The sequence below is a fragment of the Micromys minutus genome (assembly GCF_963924665.1).
Source record: "Micromys minutus genome assembly, chromosome: 8".
NCBI lineage: Eukaryota > Metazoa > Chordata > Mammalia > Rodentia > Muridae > Micromys > Micromys minutus.
The window spans coordinates 12,952,668-12,974,136 of record NC_137977.1 but is presented as its reverse complement, the minus strand read 5'-3'; the positions used below and the strand labels follow the sequence as shown (position 1 = coordinate 12,974,136).

The window sequence follows — 21,469 nt, the reverse complement described above, 5'->3', positions numbered from 1 at the left end:
TCATTAAGTAGTGTCTTTTCTCTGTAATAAAAAGTGTGATCTTTCCATGTAGTTCTCAGCAGTATGCCTATGAAATGGTTCTTTCTGTACCTAGTCTGCTTATTTCTTTTATGTGTGGGGTGTTATGTGTGTGTGTGTGTGTGTGTGTGTGTGTGTGTGTGTGTGTGTGTGTGTGTGTGTTGTGTGTGTTCCTGGTGTCTGAAGCCAACCGTGGGCATGGATCCCCTGAGAATGGAGTTAGAGGTGTCTGGGAGGGGCCATATGGGTACTGGAAATTGAACTCCGGTCCTCTAGAAAGCTAGCCAGGGATCTTAGCAGCTGAACTCTCTCTGGCCCATCTGCTTGTTTTGTAGATATGTGGGGAAGTCATTTTTACGATTCACATGCATCTGTTTATCTCCACATACTTCGCTTTGCTGGTTTTCAAATAGATTGTCTTTGAATTCAATAATTTTCTCCTTTTCTGACAAAAATCTGCTATTGACCCTGTCCACTGTGATCCTTACCTCAGGTGTTGTATTTTATGGCTTCATGAAGCCCATTAGACTCTTCTTATAAATGCTCCTCATCTATAAAATCATCCACTTTTATTTAACCCACTTGCTTATGTTTTCATTTAGTTGGTTTTTTTTTACGTACTTGCAGTGGTCATTTCAAGTTCTTGAGCATACATTGAAATACGTTGATGGCTGAGGGCTATGCCACTAATGTCTACTTTCCTGTAGATTATCAGCTACACTTTCGTGTTCTTTCTTGGCTCATAATGTGTATAAAAGAATTCAGAGGGCACTTGCTGCTAAATTGATGACCTGAGTTTCTTTCCCCCGAATCAACATGGTAGAAAGACAGAAGAACTCCCCCAAGTTGTCCCCTGACCTCCACATGTATGCTCTGACATATTCTATATGCACACAAAGATGGCTCCAGGGGAAAAAGTGGTCACCACACAAGTCTGGCAAGCTGAGTTCAATCCTAGAACCCATATAAAGGTGGGAAGATACAACAGACTCCACAAACTCTTCTCTGAACACCATGCATATACAGTAACATACCCAGTCATCATACCACAGACACACAGACACACACATACACACATAATAATAATAATAGTAATAAATAATAATAATAAATATGTGTGAAAAGTCCTGGTATAGGAGTCTTTTTTAGAAGCTTTCCACTGTGCCTCCTATCTAGCCAATACTGCCTGATGCAAGGAGATGCATGAGTAAGTCAGCATTAAGAGTACTGGGGGTTTGATAGCTCTTCACATTATCTTCTCTGGATGTAGCAGTCCACACACTGCAATGGAGACCATTTCTCTGGGGTAGTCTCCCTGAGAATACCAATCCCCATATTGCCACCAGAAGTTACCTCGGCTTGCCCTGCTTCGAGTGCGGACACCAAGTACAGGGGTGGCATCCTCCACAGCAGGAGATGAGGTTTTCAGCACAGCCTTCATGTTCTCGTGTTCGGCTGCATCCTCAGCATAGCTCAGACCCTGCGGCTGACTGGGTGCTGCTGGAGAACTGCCGGAGAACTTGCCAGACTGCAAAACCAAAGCGAGCTTAGGGGGTGAGGAACACTTGTCAAAGAAGTCATCAAGCTTAGAAATTGTTCATTCGGGAGAAACGCCCTCTCCTCCGGTTTCCTTTTGTTTGTGTGTATTCCGTATATCATGGCGTTCTGTCAGCCACGGAGAATGGCAGCAAGTGACAAATCTCTCTCTACTAGAAGATCTAACACCACAAAGAGAAGCCCTAGAAGGAACTTCACCGCCAGCCATCCTGCACTGGAGTGGAAGCCACCTAGGGGAGACTGACATTAACTCCTGGGAGAGCTAAACCTCAAAGCAGACACTCGTGAGTCCTGATGTTTGTCTTGTCCATCAACTGCCTTGAGATTCATTGTCTGTGCTGATGCTGAGGATTTTATAGACCTAGCCTCACCCCCCTTTTAAGGTGAAAGAGAAGAGACTCCAAGAATAAGTGGCTTGCCAGAGGTCACAAATGTGTTGAGCGTCAGGTCACAGAACAGAACAGGCCAGATAAATTCAAAGTAAAACTGAATCAGGCAATTCTGCGCTTACTTTTGCTAAGAATGTTGCTGCTTGCTGTAACAAGCATTATAAACCCAGGTTGGTTTTCTCAAAACTGCAGGGCATTTATGATTTAAGAGGTGTGTTCCAGAACTCTACATAGAGCTTTATATGCACACATGTGGGTGAAGAACAAGAAGATGAGCTTGGACCCATCAGTTCCAAGATTTTGCTTCTCAGCCAGTGCTACAGACCTGTCACAAATCTGTGACCTGCTCTGTCTGTGCCTCTCCTTCCTCAGTCCCGTGGTCACCCATCACTGCTCACCTTTCTTCTTTCTGGGATGCTCTGTATTTTTACCCTGTTTTGTTTTTATTTTTGCTTTGGATGCTGTGGGTCAAACCCAGAGCCTTGCGCATGCACAGGCGAGTGCTACACCACTGCCGTCTACCCCCCAGCCCGATTCGATTTTGTTCTGCCCTTTATGTTTTTTTGGTATGACAAAAGTTCTTGTTGTGTCCCTGGCCGGAAATTCACAATTCTCCTGCCGCAGTCTCTCAGGTTCTAGGATTACAGACATGCACCTCTGTGCTCAGCTTGGGTTGTAAAAAGCACAGAAAGGGGCTGGAAGGGAAACTGTCCACTTACCCAGCCTCACCTGATCCTACTGACAGAGTATTGATTAGTTGTGGCTCGGGGACATTGCAAAATGTAGTTAGTGCCTCAATCTCTGGTACAAACAGCGATGACAAGAGCTGATCAGATGGTTAGCAATTACACGAAAACTAATCAGAAAATGTGCATGCACAATTTTCAAGTGCTAAATGGTGCTAACACTTCATGCCAACTATGCTATGTTACACTACAGCACACAGGGGAAGGGCAAATGTGCTATTCTTCACACTCATGGATCACCATACCTCAGTGTCATCCTCGTCATCAGTCTACCAGAAAGGACAGGGCAGGACAAGATGGAAAAGACAGAAGAATTCTTAGAAGGCACAGACATCAGCAAAGATGAGATAATCCTTCTGACAAATCACATTCAAAAGCGGAAAGCCCCACCGACGGCAGGGGGTACACTGTCATAAGGTAGAAGGTGCCAGGCTCTCTCTGTACTTACTGGGTGCTTTCTCAGTGCCCCAAGATCACACTGATATTAGGCATGATACATTTGAAGGGCTTCAGGTCAGCGTCCCAAGGAAACCCATAAGGTAAGTTATCAGCCTCCCTGAATACAACCAAGCTTCTGTGTTCTTCATGTAGCCTGGCCCGCCGTTACCTACTGGCTTCTAAAACCTCAGGAAGTAGATCTGCCTTCATTTACATGGCTGTGCCCATCAGCAGCCTCCTCCCTTTATCCCAAGCTCCAGGCTCTTCACTGCCCAGCCTGTGGGGCCTTCTACACACAGGTCATATAGGACACATGAAAAATAATTCCCAAGCACAACACGCTGTACTACAATCTCCTCAGACACATAAAGTTAAGCTTTTTGTAGAACTTCTTACTCTCCCCAAGGCAGTCACCAGAAGTGACACTGTAACAAATGACTTTTATCAGTAGATGTGCTTTGAAGACCCTTTTATAAATACCAAGTGAACATGAAAAATCATGCCACTATCTTGAGTTAAACCCAACATACTTTTAACATAAGTATTTCCACAGAGGCTAGAGGCCGTGCCAACAAACCAGGCATGATTTTTTGAGAACTGACTATACTTTTAGACTGTAAGATAAAAGTCTTCTCTACCATCTTTTTTTGTTGAGTGAATTATCAGGTTAGCCAGGATGACTGGCATTTTTATCGTGCATACGCACATATGCAAGATGCTGTGTTTAGAAGCCCTCAAAGGGTCATCAGTCCCTTTCCTATAGAATAAGCAGTCAGGGTTAAAAGGTGAAAGGTCTCATCCTAGGGTCCCTCCTCCCTCTGCAATGGAGTCCCGTGACTTGACAAGCTGATTCCCCATAGACAATTTGGATTATGATTGGAAACACAGCACAGAGGTCTCTGCACCCATGAAGAAGCCAAAGAAACTAGGAACATTAAGCACACAGGATTTTCTTTCCAATCAGAGAGATTTTTAAAAACCTGTTTTTCCATCCTGAAAGCCGGGAATTGGGGGTGATGAATAGTCCAGTGATCTGTGTTATCTATTGGGTCAGGCCAGCTCCTACAGCCAGGACTGGGGGTGACTAGTAATCGAAATGACCCTTATAGCCAGGGGTTCCCCAAGCTCCCATAACCAGGACCAGAGGTTTCTAATAGCCCAAATGGATTCTACATCATCTGTATGACTGATACCAGGTGAGAATCTTCCTTAGGCCCTTAAGTCTATTTCTAGAGCCCATCTTCTTGGAGAAAATGACATGTACCCAAAGTTTCAATAGAATTACTCTTCCTTGTGCAGTAAGGGATTGTATTACACTAGGAAACTTTTCCAAATTACACTGGGCTTAAATGAGTTGGGAATAACCTGCCTAATACCAGACTCCCCAGAGTTGTGATCCAGGTTGACAACGTCGATCTCAACCGTTAGCATTCTCATCTCTTTGCGGTTCACTTCCTTGCCTGGACACCTGCAGGGTCTCCCTCAAACAGCCACCACTGATCGAGAAACAGGTTAGGTCAAAAAGATGAAGAATGAGTCCCACACTGGGCCATTCATGGACAGACCCCTGGGTTGTGGAAAGGGGGTCCATTGTACTCTTGGAAGGCAGAAGGTCGGGGAGGAATAGCAGACCACAGAAGTCAGTCTCCAGAGCTCCTGAAGACTTCTCATTGTAAGCCACTACCACACAGATATATTTCTTTTGTATCTACAATAAAGCTGACTCTACAGAAGTCTCTAAAAATCCTTTCTAACTCCAGTGTTCAGGGCTCCCTGAATCAGAGTCTGCTGTGTGGCTTCAGTTTCAGCTGTGAATATATCATTTTCTAATCAGATTGTGCCATCCTTGGGTCATGACCTTGCCTCTCACTGTCCTCACATCTGTCTGTGCACCCTAGTGCTGAGCACACAGCAAACCCTATCTCAGAGCTGGAAAAATCCAAGGCTGTCTGGCTCTAGTAACAATATTCTGATATTCCAGAAGGTGGCAGGCTAACCACACGAATACTACCTTGACCTGGGCTAATTTGGACTAGTTTGAAAGTTAACTTTGAAGAAATCTGTACTGTCCAGATTTTAATAGAAATTTAAATACTTTTGAATCACACTCTAGAAATGTCTACCTCTCCAGAGCCAAATGTTCTCAAAGAAGGACAAATTTAAAACTTTTAAATTTGCTCTGTTTAAAAAAAAAAAAATTAAAAAAAAAAAACTCAGGAATTTGGCAAGAAATTTTAATGTGTTTTCCTAACTATAAGCATATTGGACTTGTGTTGTTTGCCTTACAATATGTCTTAATTTCCACAGAAATAAATGATCCCTTTTTAAGACTTTTAAAAATAACACTTTGGAATGAAATGTAGGTCAGAGTTTGCCCAAGTGGCTCCAATTTGCTTTCCGAATACCCCAGAAAGCCGAAGACCCGAGGGAACCAGATTTTAAAGGATGGAATAGCCTGCGGATAGCACCAACATTCAGAGTTGTGAAGGGCTGCAGGATGGGCTCCTTCTGGGTTTGGCAAGAAGGGGGTGATGGGGGACAGAGTCTATAGCTCCTCTTAGAACTGCCTTTTAAGTACAAAGCATCTTGTAGTCAGAGCATCTGGGCATCCGCAGGAAGTCAGAGGCCTCAGGAATGCTTACTCTTAGAAACCACACTCGCTGCTCTGCCTGCACTGTGAACACTCCCCTGGCCACAGATGGCAGCTTCCATAAGGTCTTAATTGATTTCTTTCCTCTGCAGTCACATCTGCCTGACTTGAGTTCAGCTGAGGCTTGAGGCCCTGGAGTGACGGCAGTACTGATGGCTTAACTCTGCTCCTGCCATTCCCCTTCTTGGGAAGCACAGGACGCCAGCTCTTGCACCAGTGGGGAAGGCTCAAGGGCACTAATGCAAACAAGGAAAACAAATCACACTGAGGCTCTCTCAAACAGGCTCCAGAAAGGATCTCATGGCTCCAGTTCCCTGTTCCATCCAAGGCTAGTCAAAAGAGTAAAGAAAGGAGGGTTCCCTGAAAAGGGGCATTCTAAGAAAATGTCTTCATTTTTTTCCCCCAAAACAGACTTATAGCTTACTGGTCATAATACATGAGCTAGAAATGACCTTCATGTTGCACAAAGGCACACTGGATGGAAACTATGCACTGGGTGCCTTCATCAGCTTACACATCTTTCCTGCATCCCTTCCAGGTCCATTTATGGAACATGCCGTGTCTATGCAGCATCTGTAGTTAGCCTGCCCATTTTTCTGCATCACAATCCTTTCCTTGGCTGTGTGATATGGTACCTAGGTAGGCTCATGGGTGAGTGGAAAGATACAGAGCTAGCAACATGGGGAGATAAGTGTTCAGGGTAACCCCAGGTACTGTGGAGAAACTTCTGCTAGACTTAAGGTCCTCTGGGATATCTTTCAACCCCGACACTCTGTGACTCAAGTTCTGTGACCACTAGGTTATGCCTTAGAGAAGTAACATCGGTCTATCAATTCAATTCACCTTCTCAAACTGAATGGTCCAAATGGCTGACATGACATTGTTAGGAGAAAAAAAAATCCTGATTTAATATCAAATAAACACACCTGCCTTCCTATACTAGGTGGCATTACCTGCTATGTGCCACCACCCCACTTTTCATCAAATGTCAACTGTTGTCAATATCAACTAATGCCACATGGGTCTGCCTCCAGGCACCCCGTCTTAATTTTCACTGTCCTGGTACTCCTGTGTTACACAACAGATTTCTACCAACATGGCCGAAGAGGAGTTTGAGAGTACTTTGTAAAAGAGGAAACTCTGTGTTGCTGTTCACAAACAGGAAGATGAAAACAATACACCCTTCCAAAACTGTGGAGCTACTTATGATTTATCTTACTTTGAAAAGCCATAGCATGAAGCAACTGAGTTCAGGAAACTTACGTCGGTGATCATCTTCCCTCTGGTCTTATTTCTCTCTCTGTGGTTGGCTCGTTTCTGTTTCTGCTGTAGAACCCTTTCCCTGGTTGTGCGATACTCCAGAGCAAATTCACTGATGATCCTGCAGAACTTGTTGATGTTCACCTCTCGGATTGCATACGGGGGATGGCCCATGAACAGTAGAAACGAGTGAAATCTGCAGACGAAAGACAGGCATGACAGTGATGTTGCTGCTAAGGAACCGTACTTACATGTGTAGAGTTTTCCTATAAGAAATCTGAGCTAGGCTTTCTGCTGGAGCGCACTCTTTATTCCTGGGTTTCTTAAGTTGAAGCACCTTCTCTGGTAAAAATGAAGCAAGAGTTAAGTTCATGTCACATTCTTATCTCTTGACGTGATGATGCCAAGTCCAGCGAAGATTCCAGACCACTTCTTACTTGTATTTACATCAGTAAATGGATCTGCCAAGCTTTCCAGAAAAATGATCAAGTTATAGCTTAAGGGAAGACACGGCACAATCTCAAGATTATATAAGAACTGTATGGGAATTGAGAAGTGTTTTGAAATCCCTCATTTAGCTCTTGAATAACGGTGAATGTGTGCACATGATATATTTTTAAAATGGCTTCTAAATAGATGCCTATAAAGTGCTTTGCTTCTAAATAGATCCTTCCAAATATTTTTGAAATGTTCCCTTATGACATTAAATCTACAATCTTAATTGAACTAACACATACCAAAGTTGAGTAAAATTTTCTATAGCTACTGTATCTATAAATTAAAAGCTGCTGAGCTGACTCTGGGGACTTCTACTTGCTGAGGCAGAGACACTGAGAGCGAGGCAAGCTTGGCCTATACAGCAAGACACTACCACAAACGAAGATGTTAAATTCTATTTGTTTTGTAAAGCACACAAGTTTAGGTACCAGGAAGCAAGGAATAGCGTAGTGAAAACTAGGGGACATTTTTTGGTAGAACAAAGAGCATTATGTAAATAACACTATTACCCATAGACAAACCCTCATGGCTTTGATCACTTTGATTTGTACAGTTTTGATACAGATGCAGTTTGGTTTTCAGTGTAGGACACATTGCTTTCCTTTTGTATAACACAGCATCGTAAAACATGTCAATTGTTTTTAAAGCAAAGGGGGCTGAAAAACGCTAAAAAAAAAAAAAAAAAAAAAAAGGAAAGAAAGAAAGAAAAAAGAAAAAAAGAAAAGAAAAAAGAAAGAAACCTCCCAGAAGAAAACAACATACAAATTTCCATGACTTTGGATTAGATTTATTTTTAGATATAATACCAAAAACAAAAGCAACCAGTAGAAAGGAATGAACTAAACTGCACCACAATTAAAAACTTGTGTTTCAAAGGATTTTACCAATAGTGAAAGCACAACCTTCAGAAAGGGAGAAAGCGTCTGCAAACCACATAGTGATGAGGCACCCCTGCCCAGGATATGCAGAGACATCGCCAAGAAGTACATAAAAATATGTTCCCATCCTTAGTCAACAGGGAAATGAAGGTGGAAATGCAGATGCTATACTGCCTCAAGCATGCTGATGGCTATCTCAGAAACAAAGTCAAGCATCAGCAAGAACTTGGAGAAACTACAGTTCTTTTTCAGCCATGGTGGGAACATCCAAGAAGCCCATAGCAGAGCTCTTCAGAGAGTTAAAGACATTTCCCATGTGGACTAGCACTTTTCCTCTTGTGTATACACTCAGGAAAGAAAACGTGTGTACATATGAAAACATTTACACAAATGTTCACAGCTGGATCATTCTTAACAGCCAGAAACTAAGAGCATAATGTTCACCTACAGAGGAACCCATAGATTACATACATATGCACACAAGCACCACATGACCAGCTCCACTCTATGTCATGATTCCAACCACCTTGGACCTCTGGTTCTTCAGAATGGAATAAGGCCCCACTGTAGTCTGTAGAAAATCCTAAAGGGACACACAGGCCAAAGAGCGAAGAGCCACAGGACTGGCGAGGCATCCTGTCCGAACCGTTTGGTACACTCAGGAACATTTTGCCCATATACTGGTGCATGGATGGTAATGGTGAGGATGGAACTGCTCTTTATCCCGCATATCTCTGTCAAATTATCCCCTCCCCAGTGAACCTTCCCAGAGCATTCCACATAAAGTAGCACTTTCTTGTTACTGCTCACCCACTACTAGTCCGGCCTGAGCATCCTGGCTCTCACTGCCAAATGACATTAGTTATCAGAGGTAAGATAGATATCACAAGTATAGGGTCATATACTATCCTACATATATTGTCTTCCATCAATATCCAAGAGCTGTGCATATACAAGAATCAATGTAGAAACTTGTTCTCCACGGATCGTAACTATGCTTTGCCTCATTCTTAATGATGACCTTTCTGACTCAAAATAGCTCACTCTCTACCATCAGAGCTCTGTTTTAGATCCAAGGGCATCAAATCCGAATGTGTAAACTGAAAGAATGACATAAGTATGCACGTTGCAAACTAGGGAGGAAACAAGCACATAGACTTTGTGAGAAAAATATTCAGATGTGTATTTGAGAGAAAGACTCAATACATTTGCTCAGAAAGGCAAGGCATATGACTTGAAGAAAGTAAAATCTTCAATAGATTAGCTGACTGTAACCTTTGGGTTAGGGACACACAGGTCTCATGGCTATGGAGAGACTAGCTCCCACTACTAGAAGTGCACAAAAAAAAAAAAAAAAAAAAAAGAAGCTGCACTTTTTCCATTACCAGCATTTAAATCAGGTGTGCCATTTACTGAGGTGATGGAGTCCATGGGGGGTAGACTTCAGAGGGTGGGGTGTGGGTCTGACCATTTGCCTATCTACACAGGGGAATGCAAATCTACATGGGTATGCCTACCTACAGACTCTGGCTATAGTTCACGGGCCTTCTAGGGAGAGGCTCCCTCCACCACCCCCCCACTTTCTTTTCCATGCCTTTCATAGTAACTGCTGACCAATGAACTCTTGGGAATGACTGAGTTTACATATCACCCATGGTGCAACTCAAGGCTGTTAGGGCAGCAGGATTAGATGAAAGAAAAATGTGCAGGTGCCAGCAAACAAGATTTTCTATGACAGATAAAAGTATTGCCTGAAGCAACAGTTGTGCAAACAAACATAACTTTCTGATCTGAACCTTTACAGGTAGGCATACATGGTAAAATGATTTTACCAATTATAAGGTATAAGGTCCCAATTTAAGGTGCTTCCTCTTCTCCTTCTCTTCCTCCTCCTTCCTTCTCCTCCTCCTCCTCCTTTTTCTTCTTCCTCCTTCTTCTTCCTTCTTCTTTTTGATCTATTTCCCAATATGTGGGGTGAAAGTCTACCCTAGTAGGCCTGGGCAGTATTTAAGGATGCAAAGCAACAAGGCTGAGTTTACCAACAAATTCCTTCTTTAATCAGTTCTATAATTCAGTTTCCTACCGAAGACTTCATTTAAACTGGAGTGTTCTAAAATGTGGATGTTACCATGTATACCACCTGTTAGTCCTGGACATATATTCAAGTACTGACCATAGCTATGGTGAGTTTATGGTCTATTCTGGTCATCCCCAGAGACATAACCAGTAGTGAAGATCAATGAGCTCAGGCCACACAGGAGCAACCATAGTCCATGTGACCACCTTGGATGGATCAACTTGAGAAAATACATCATAAGGAATAGCTTTATCAATTAAACAAGCTTTTTAAATCTATCTTGATAAACTGGTTACCAAAAGCAGGCACAACAACTTTATAAGACCTTAATAAATTTACTCTCATTTTAACAACAGCCCAAATAGAAATTGTTTATTTTTATGTTTTTTTAAAAGTTGGTAACCATTTGCATAGTAAAAAGAATAAAGAGTCAAATCGGCCCATGCCCCCTTTTATAACTATGTCAAAGGCATAGTGTAATCTGAATAAGAAATGTGACAAAATATCTTTTAAAATTCTCCTATACAAAGGCAATATAATGTAATCGAAAGGTAGATGTAGCTGGATAAAATGGAGTTAGGGGATTTACAATTAAGCAGCCTAATTTCAAAAATCCTGATTAGTGTGCAATCGATCAACCTAGAAATACTTTTTGCCAAAAGTGCTGTTCTGCCTTTTCTTATTAGTTGCCACCGAGGCCAAAAAGGGTTGGGGAGGTCATTCCGTAGGTGAAGTACTTGCTGTGTGACCTTTAATGAGTTCAGAGTCCCGGCACCCAAAGGAGAAGCGAGGCACGGAAGTGTGTGGTTGGGATGCCAGTACTTGGCAACAGACCCAGGAGGATATCCAAAGCTGGGTGGCCAGCTCGTCAAGTTCAATCGGTGAGCTCCAGGTTCAGTGAGAGACTCTGAGAAGAGCAGCTGCAGATGATGTCTGGCCTTGGCCTCTGGCTTGACACTCACAAACACTGTCCATATAGTGCACAAAGCCCGAGAAAATATGTTCGCTCAAAGCAGGACATGACACAGGAAGAGGTGGGCTATGGGTTTTAGAAAGTCCTACATGGCCTTAGGAATGACAAAGGAAGAAACTGGATAAAGAAGAGAGGAAAGGAAGAGATCTTCCTAATCCCTATGCTGTGATATAGCACTAAAGGACGTGGTGGCTCATGGAAGAGTGGCTCAGCCTTACCTGGAAGGTTAGAAGACCTGGATGTATGCCTGGCCTAATCGGAAGTGATACCGATAGGCACAGAACCACATCAGCCAGCTCCTTGGAAATGAAGCCTAGACCCTGGGACACAGAGGAAGGCTGATGCAGAGGAAAGTGCCTATGCTAGGCGGGGTCCAGCCCTCACTCAGGTGCAAGTGCTGGCGAACACACCACCAGAGGGGCTTCAGAGTTGCGACCAGACATTAAAGAACCTTTCTAACTGGAGAGCAGCCACACAGAGGACTAGGTGCTTTGTAGATGAGCGTGGACTCCAGCAGCTGCAGAGAAGAAGCAATTTGCCAGGAATCTTACAAAAGCAATTCCTGGGTCAAGGGGAAATTTTGCATTAAATTATCCCCAGGATTCCTTCCAATTAAGATCCAATGGCACTGTTTTGCATAAACAGATAAATAGACATCGGTGCTGTGGGAATACCTACTATGTACCTAGAATGCACAGTAACAATTTTGTAATTTAACCTTCTGATTCTTTTGTAGGAAATACATTCATTTTTCTATAAGCTCTTCCAAAGTCGTACCTGTTAATTATCCTCCGATGGACGATCTTTAAAATTATAATTCGCTCTGCACAGTCTTTTAGGAACTCTGACATCCGTTGTTTTAAAACTGGTTTCATTTCATGTTTTGCAATTGCCTTGAGGTGGTCCCATGAAGCTTTGCATCTTCTCTCCATCTGACATAAATTATCCTGAAGTTGATCAAAGTCAACCTGAAAATCAGGGAGAGAGAGAGAACACAACAAATGCCTGAAACAACTGGACACCAGCCTGAGCCAGGAGCACAAAGTGCCTCTGGTAGGAAACAAGCGTCAAAACTGAATTTACATCTTGAAATACAAACATATTTACGGCCTAAACTTGATTCACATGTGTATTTTTTCATTGTGTCCACATCAACTTATTTAGTGATAAAAATGTTCTCCAAGTGAACCCAACACAAGAGTTCCCTTTGCTTGCCTTGTTTGGGAAGAAATGTTCTGAGATTATTTGAGAACTGTAAATTCAAACCTGAAGTGAAGGAACCTGGTACAAGATGAGCTGGGTAGAAGTCTCATAAACCTTTTCAGGGTCCTCTTGTTCTTTGGGGATATTTTACTAAAGATTAAGGAACTTTCCCTAGTCACTGGAGGCTCTAAAATGCTCACCCAGCAAAGAGTAGCTGACTTCTCTTCACCGAAATTCACAGTTTATGTGAAAAATGATTGGATCCATCCACCATATATTCATCCAATACTCATGAAGTACCTATGTCCAACACTCCCCATTCCAGGTATTAAATGCACAGAGGTCCAAGATAGCATAGCAAGTACACAAAGCCAAGTACAGGATGTAAGGGAATCCATGTTAACAAGTAATCTCATCCCATAGACTAAGCTCTACAGTACCCTCAGGGCCTGTGTGTGTATGGAGGTATAGAGGTATGAAATCCTGAGAGTTAATGCAAGCTACATATACACAGTTACTTGAGACATAGCATAAACAAGTATTTGGGAAGTGCAAAGAGTTTAGAATGAGTTGAAATGCCCCATCTGAGGCTTTCTAAAGTAATGCAGAGGGTGAGTTAGTCCAGAAAAAACATACTCTTGATGGGGGCTGGAGAATTAAGAGCACTGACTCCCAGAGAACCAGGGTTCAATTCCCAGCACCCACATGACTGCTCACAACTGTTTGTAACTCCAAGATACAATACCTTTGCACAGATATACATGCAGGCAAAACACCAATGCATGTATAAAATCAAATCAAATACCCTTGCGGGCCAGATTCAGTAGACTAGAAAAGACACTGAGACGGACAGGAAAGAACTGGAACTAAGTAGAGCTGGGTTGAATGTAGGGACTCAGGTGGACAGAAGTCGGCAGCAGTGGGAAAGGGTAAGGGGGAGACAGACAGATGCTTGAAAGAGGAGTTGGTCAAAGAGGTCAGGACAGGGAGAGAAGCAGGACCCAGATGGGAAGAGGCAGGCAGTACTGGAGCCTCACCCTCAGAAGACAAGGGAAGGGATCAACAGGGGACCTGTGAGAGGACCTGCCACACCCATGGGAGGAAGGCTGGGAGCCCAATGGCTTCCCAAGGCCAGGAAAACAGGGCAAAGGCTGAGAAGGGCTTAGTGCTATGAATCTACAAGGGCTCTGAAGTTTGGAAGAAGGCAGCAGATAGCTTCTGTCTTTGGTCTCATGCTTTCCTGCTGCAAGATGCAAGGGTCTGGCACAGCTGTCACCTAGACTAACTGCTGTGGCCAATGTGGATCTGTGTGGTCAGTGTGTAGGCAAGGACAACTCATGTAGCTAGAACTTAGATGACCCCTAAATGACTAATAAACATTTAGGAGGGGCCTGGTATAGAGGAGAGCCCAGGATAGCCCACTGGATATCCTGGCCTGATATCAGAAATTCTGTGTTAGGCTCAATTTGGTTACTAGCCACCTCCAACTGAAGAAGACTCTGGGTAGAACCAAACAGAACCCATTTATTCTGCGTGGCTCTGGAAATAGGGACAAAAGAAAGGGGATCTAAACAGACTGACATTGTCTTGAAATCCTAACAGAACTTTCTTCTGAGGAAGAACTTGTGGAGGTGGCACAGCAGACACTGTAGAACCATGAGGGGCCTTTCTCTATTGCTCAGGACATCCCATACATGCAAAGACCACAGCCAGGTACCCACCACAGAACAGTGTGGCCTGCATCCCCATTAGAGAGAGGACTGCATTCTAAAAAACCTTCTGTGAACTCTTTTGGGACTGAAAAACCACTAGCTGTGTCTTGTCTCTTTGTGCCTCAAGGCAGGTATACCATGAAGTCAACTGGGAGACCTGGCTTGGTATACCCGGTGACTGTCAGACTGTAACTCTGGGTGGGTGATGGAGACTCCTCTCTACCGGGTCGCATGCTAGTCCAGTGGATGGCAGAGAAGAGATCTCCTTCAAGGAGACCCCTGTAACCCTGACTCTACCTCTTGGCCACTCTGCTCTCCAGCCACACCTCATGTTTGACTCCAGTATCCTAATACTGCCCACTCACACAGCCATGCCCACTATATTTCCAGGTTTCCCACAGGGGCATGGTTTCTGTTCCTGTTAGAGATTCCTTCCCACTTCACAAGCTTCCAGCATATCCAGAGCTTCCTTTTTCCTAATTCTGTTATACTTGGGTTTCTCTGGGTGTTGCTCTGACTCAGTCGTCCCCCAAGAAGTTAAGTGACCATATTACTGCAATGGTCTCATCCCTAACCAGCCGTATGCTACCAAAGATATTAACTCTGCACTTTTGGAGCCTACAGCTGAGGGTCCAAAGCCATATACTGTTTATAGCCCTACAAAAATGTTCCCTGTGTGTAAGATCATTGGAACAGCCAATCTCTGAGTGCTCGGGCCAGGCAAACTCGAGTTTCTGATTCCAGATCTTACCCTGGGTACTATAAAATCTCAGAAGGAGCCAGATGGTGTCTTTTGACATGCCTGCCTACTAAAATCAGGCTGAAGATTTGCAATATTGGAGACGATAGTCTGAAAGGTAACACTCTCTCCAGTGAACACAGGAGTAAGGATCACACGGCAGGCTTGCCCCTCATACCTCAGTAGGAAAGAATCTAACCCAGGACCAGAGATAGGAAAAAGATCTTAAAAGTTCAGAAATGGATGAAATGAATCATAATTGTCAACTCCAGAGCAGTCAGTACAGGCAGCACTGAATGGCTTACTACCAGATGATGCAGAAGACCCAACAGTGAGGCCCACAAGACCAGCTGTTCCAATTTCATGGACGTACCTTGGCTGACCTAGTGATGGCCCCAATCTCTGAATACAGATCTGAGCTGTCTGGAAAGTTTTCCACTACCATGGTGCACACATGGTGGAGAAGAGACTGCTTGTGCACTGTGTCTTTGACTTCTGGAACCTTCTCGAGGTAGCTTAACTCAAATGCTTTGGCCTGTTTGGTGACATGGGGAAAAAACAAGTATTAACCAGGCTCATTCAGCTGTCTCGGTGCCTGTCTACAATACCCCAGAGTTTAGTTTTTCCAAGGCTGGTGGGCCACACACTCATCCTGCTATTCAAACTGGAGCAGTCACTCTTGCCACATCCCTGAGCCACCCCCCAGGGCTCTCACAGGTCTTTGACACCTGCCTAGCAACAGTTTCTTTCTTCTCTGACCTTTGCTGAATGTTTATGTTCAAACAAAGTCAGGCCTCCAACAGCTACCAAAAGCCTGCTTTGTAAAAAACAGTATAAGGCCTGAAAAAAAAAAATGGCTAGGTAGTTAGGGTGACATACAGCTTTGCAGAGGACCAGTGGCGCCACAGCACTTAGACTAGATGACTCAACACTCGGCTGGTAACTCTAGCTAGCTCCAAGACATCCAAAACCTCTAGTTTCTATGGGCACCCACACCATGTGTGCATGCTCACATACACACAATTAAAAACAAACTGAATCTTAAAAAGAACATCTGAATATGTATAAGCCTAAATATTTGAGTAAGAAGCTTGGAGGAAAAAAGAATCTCTCTGGATGAAAATCTCCTGATGTTAATGTTTTAGACTAGTCATACTCTATAAATCATATACATATTTTCATGCTTTCTTATAGAAGAGTTAATATTCAAATGCATGGCCAGAAAGCTTTGAATTTTCAGCAAAAAGACATAAAAGCTGCTTGTTCCTCTATGCATCAGGGAATCGGAGGTACCGATCTATCAGTAAATGATGGCAGAGGCTGGGGGCTGGGAAGTCTTACGTTAGTTCCGTTTAGAAAGTTCCCAATGGCAAGGAGAGTAGACAGGATGAAGCCCAGAGTCTTATTGTTCTCCAACTGGTCTATTCCTTCCTTCAGGTCCAAAAGTGGTTCGGCCACTTCCTTTCAGATAAAAAGAAAGAGGGAGATGAGTACAAATTTTGCCCTGTCTTGTTCCTTCCCAGGTTTGTTTTGTATAGTCTAAAGGAATAAATAGTGAGCAATAATCCCTAGCCTAGGATAAGCTTTTGTGATAGACATTTGGTCCTAGATATGAACAGTACTAAAAGATAGCAGAGGGAGAGGGGGTGGATCGATCCTCAGACACCACAGTGAAGACCATGGGAAACCTGAGCTGGAGAGAAGAGTGCTTGCTCTATTTGCCCTGGTCCTGTGTGCCATCCGAGCAAAGGCAGAACCGCGGGTCATTCCCATCTGTCTTCCCCACCAGCCACGCTGACTTCCAAGGCCATCTCTCTTTCCTTGCTCCCTCAACATCAGCATTACAGGCTCCTTTTTAATCTTTCTTCATTGCAGGCAGATGACTGTACACACAATGACCTCAGTCTGTGGCCACTTCATCTCCTGTACACACACACACACACACACACACACACACACCTCCAGATTTTAAATGCATTTAAGAGTTTGTCTTGGGCTGGAGAGATGGCTCAGTGGTTAAGAGCACTGACTGCTCTTCCAGAGGTCCTGAGTTCAATTCCCAGCAACCACATGATGGCTCACAACCATCTGTAATGGGATTTTGGTGTGTCCTCTGGTGTGTCTGAAGACAACTACAGTATACTTACATAAAACAAATCTTTAAAAAATGTCTTGAAGAATAGTCCTAGCTATTCTGGAGTGCATGAAGCCTGTGTGCTTTGGATCAGCCACAGTCCTTGTTTCTGTCACCCCTCAGACACGAAGCCTGCCCTGCATCTCATTGGCTTCAACCTAGGAAGTTTCCACTTGCCTGGATCCCATACCAGAATGCTGAACCTTAGACTCTCCAGGAGCCTGCCTTGTCAGTCCTTACGGCAGCTAGTCACACACCATGTCCTCCAGTCTAAGTGTTCACAACCGAGTCACATCAGTCACTCTGCAGTCCTATGTGTCTTTATTCCTGGAGTCACATCAGTCACTCTGCAGTCCTATGTGTCTTTACTCCTGCTTGATCCCATGAGTTCACATATAGAATGGGTCAAATAAAATCCCTTATTCAAAATACATAGAACTCAGACATGTTTCATATTTTGAAATATTTGAATATACCTAATAAGATCCCTCCCCAGATAAAGATGAAACTCACACAGGAATCATAACACGCCCATTACAACCAAGTCAGAAGGTAATTTCAGGCAATATCTTAAAATGCGTTTAGTGTACTTTTGCTTCAGTGTGCCTTGTCACATGAGGTCAGGTATGAAATTTTCACTGTAGTATCTATCATTTTGGTCCTCAGACAGTTTTGGATTTTTGTAATTCAGGTTTTAGATTTTTGTATTAGAAATGCTCACCCTGTAAATTTCCCTCGAAGTTCCCAAACTCACTATTGTAAAGCACATTCAGCCCAGCACCACAACTCCTCCTGGCTCAGTCTTCATCTTCTCTGGCACTAAGCCTCTTCCAGGTCACCGTCTAATTCCCACTGGCCCATATTTAGCCTACGAGAGCAAGTCCGCTGACCTGTTGTGTAACATCTTCCAAATCTAAGTACTAAAAGGTAAACTCAGAAAGTTACTAACATTTACAAGTCTCGGGCATCTTCTTAAACACAAGACTCACAAGACCCCTCCCCCAGCTACATAAGAAATAGCAACATCTAGAGCAAAAGACACCCCCTCCAGCTATCTGAGTGCTGATGCTGGGGCAGGGCACTTCAGGAACTCTGTATGTTCTATGTAGAGTTCTACATAGCTCCATAGCCCTGCGTGAGTCATCTGTGTTCTTATAAGTAACCCCTGACCCACCCTCATGTGAGTCACCTGATAAATTCTGGTTCAGTGAATTAGACTTGAGTCTAATTCAATCTTTCTTTGGTCTGCCGTTACTGTCTGGGGTAGACAGATGTGTGTTTAAAACCCCCTAGGGAAGTTACAGAACATAAGCCAGTGTAGAAAGGGTGCTTATGTTTTCCACTTGCTATTTAAGAGGAATGTCCAGTATCTTTCCCATCTAAATCCTCCCTCAACTTTGTGTGTGTGTGTGTGTGTGTGTGTGTGTGTGTGTGTATTTGAATGAATACCTGCCTCACCGTAGGAGCACAGAGAGTGCAGACACACTACTGTGTCTGGCTTTTAGTTCTCATATAATTCAGTTTTCTGTCTGTTGCCCCAAGCTGCTGCTGCTGCCATGGATGGAGCAGTCCTGCTCACCATCAGAACCCTCCCTTCCTGAAAGACTTCCCTCTGGAATCGTAAGCCCTGAACAAAACTCTCCTCCTCCCATATGTAGTTTCTGTCATAGACATTTGGCCACGTAATTTAAAAAGTAGCTACCACCATTTTCTCAAAGGTACCATGAAGCTGCCAACTGCCATAGCCAGTGCCAAGTTTGGGTTATCATCAACAAGTGGAAGGGCAATAGATTTCCCCCACGTTGTGCTTTTCTACCAGGAAAATACAGCCTGAAAGTTTTGATCACAAAAAAAAAAAAAAAAAAAAAAAAAAAAGTCATTCATTTGCTCCCTACGGCCAAGAATATGAGGTTGGTCTCAGGAAGGTGCTCGCCACCCAGTGTGAGCTACGACACAATGATCATCCGCTCACCCTCCAAGCTCTGTGTCAAGGACAAGGCTTCACCAGGTTAGTATTTACCAGCTGTAAAAAACCGTTGGGCAGCACAGGCGCGTGGGATGCCCCTAGGACTGCTCACCTTTTCTGTGGTTTCATAATCCATTTTGAATGCCCACAGGTGGAGCCGAGCTGAAAGCTCGCTGATGGAGGAGAGCGTGAGGAGGAACTGTTCTGCACTGCCCAGGGGCACTTCCGGGTTGGCCAGCTGAGCCTCCTGGATTTTCTGCTTCTCCTCTTCAGTTGGAATCATGGTCAGAATTTTCTAGAAAGATAGGATGATGTAATAATTCTGTTAGGAATTGCCTCAGCTTCTGCAATGTTTTCAAATTTCTGTTACACTTTTCTAGCTGGTTGTTAACATCATTCTGTTGTTAATAATAGGCAGGTGTTATATTATTGTAAGTGGTAAACTTTAAATATCCTGCTCCAGGACTTCTAGGCCTTGTGCATAAAGGGTGTTCCAGGCAAGGACAGGGATGATAAGTGAGAAGAAGATGACAGAATATTGGAGAATCACTTCCTGCTCCCTAAGAGATACAGTGGCGTGTCGAGAACACGTGCTTTGTGGCACATCTATCTCATAAACAGATTGCAAAAACGAAACATTCGCAAAGAAGTCAGATATGCTTTTATGTATTAATGTAAATTTTAACCAAAACCCATAGAGAAGCAATGCTTCAATATCAAACACAGGTCTGGCTGAGGAAAAACTCATAGTACTGTACATACTGCTTAGTGATGAAAACAGTATATAGCTTTCTATTTCTATTTGCTTCTGAAAAAAAAAACACATGTGGAATGTGAATAAGACAATGGATGTTAGAATCTGACTGGTTCTTACTGGTTCACATAGCTAACTCATTATATTCATTATATTTTCAAAACAGAAAAATTCATCTGTCTTTACCATTTCTATTTTAACACTGCATGGAAACCTTTTCCTCCTCTCCACACATACACACGAGGGGAGTGGGGAGGGAGGGAGGGAGGGAGGGAGGGAGGGAGAGGGAGACAAAGAAAAAGAGAGAGAGAAGACAAGAAAAGATAGAATTGTTCATAGAGGCTATGACAGTCTATTTAAAGAACTATGAACAATAAGGAAAAATGGTTTTAAGCCACAGAATTGAGTTTAATGATGTTTCATGATACATGGCCAATACACAAGACCTACCTTATTGATACATAACAACTGTAATCAAATGTAAATTTATATATAACATTTTATAAATATATTTAATTGTTCTAATTACTATGATTCTTTAGTTCAAGTTGGGCAGAGTGATACTTCCAAGGTCACCTTATATAATTCACCATGGTTTTCCCATTTCTTCTTTCTTCCTATATGGTGTCTAGAACCAGCTTGTTTGTCTCTATACAAAATCATGTGGTCTTTTAGTTGGTACTGAGTTAAATTTATAAATTATACGTATTTTTTTCTAATTTCTAACATATACAGCCTATACATTATTTATTATATTTATGACTTGTATATTTCATCATAAATAGTACTTTAAAATTCACTCATCATTACTATGTAACAATAAAGCAGGTTTTGTGCATATGCTTATATCAATATTTATCTCAACAAAGCAGAAAGACAGAAGGGTACAGAAATGGACACACAAATATGGTGATCCTTTAGACAAAAGTGAAAGACTATTTAACAGAAAAAGGATACAATTTACAAGTGGTCTTGAAGCAACTAGATTCCATATTTAAAACACAACAAAACAAAAAACCCTCAACTTGATGCTCCTCTATACATAAAGAAACTCAAAACACATCATGAGTTTAAAAGTAAAATGTAATACCATAACATTTTTGGAAAGAAACAAGAGAAAACCTTTGTGACCCATGGTAGGGGAAATATTTCCAGAAGAAGCAGCTGATAAGGTAAACGACATCCTAGCTAATTTTTTTCAGTGAAACAAGAATGAAAACATAAGCTGTAACTTATCAGCAGAGCGGTTGCCCTGTAACCTTTCCATTCCATTCCTGGGTATGTATGTACTCTAGAAAAGTGAAAACATACTCACTGGAAACTATTAAAATATCTGCAGTTGCTTTATTTGTAATAGCCCCAATCTGTATCAAGTTAAAACTTTTACTGGATAAGTAGGTAAACACTTCGTGGTACATCCCCAGAATGAAACAGTCCTCTGTGGTAATGTCAAGACACTATAGAGCAGATGATATTA

The 21,469-nt window shown here is 42.8% G+C and overlaps 1 protein-coding gene across 4 annotated transcripts in view; it reads right to left on the bottom strand.

Moving 5' to 3' along the window:
- FHOD3 (formin homology 2 domain containing 3) overlaps positions 1 to 21,469 on the bottom strand; it is a 394,692-nt gene that overhangs the window by 6,590 nt on the left and 366,633 nt on the right. For all 4 annotated transcript variants that reach the window (XM_080920362.1, XM_080920363.1, XM_080920364.1 and 1 more), the window contains 7 exons: positions 19,351 to 19,533; positions 16,480 to 16,599; positions 15,512 to 15,673; positions 12,262 to 12,452; positions 7,062 to 7,254; positions 2,956 to 2,979; positions 1,372 to 1,546 (listed from right to left, as the gene is read on the bottom strand). In XM_080920362.1, coding sequence (XP_080776488.1) covers positions 1,372 to 1,546; positions 2,956 to 2,979; positions 7,062 to 7,254; positions 12,262 to 12,452; positions 15,512 to 15,673; positions 16,480 to 16,599; positions 19,351 to 19,533 — 1,048 coding nt within the window. The remainder of the gene's footprint in view (positions 1 to 1,371; positions 1,547 to 2,955; positions 2,980 to 7,061; positions 7,255 to 12,261; positions 12,453 to 15,511; positions 15,674 to 16,479; positions 16,600 to 19,350; positions 19,534 to 21,469) is intronic.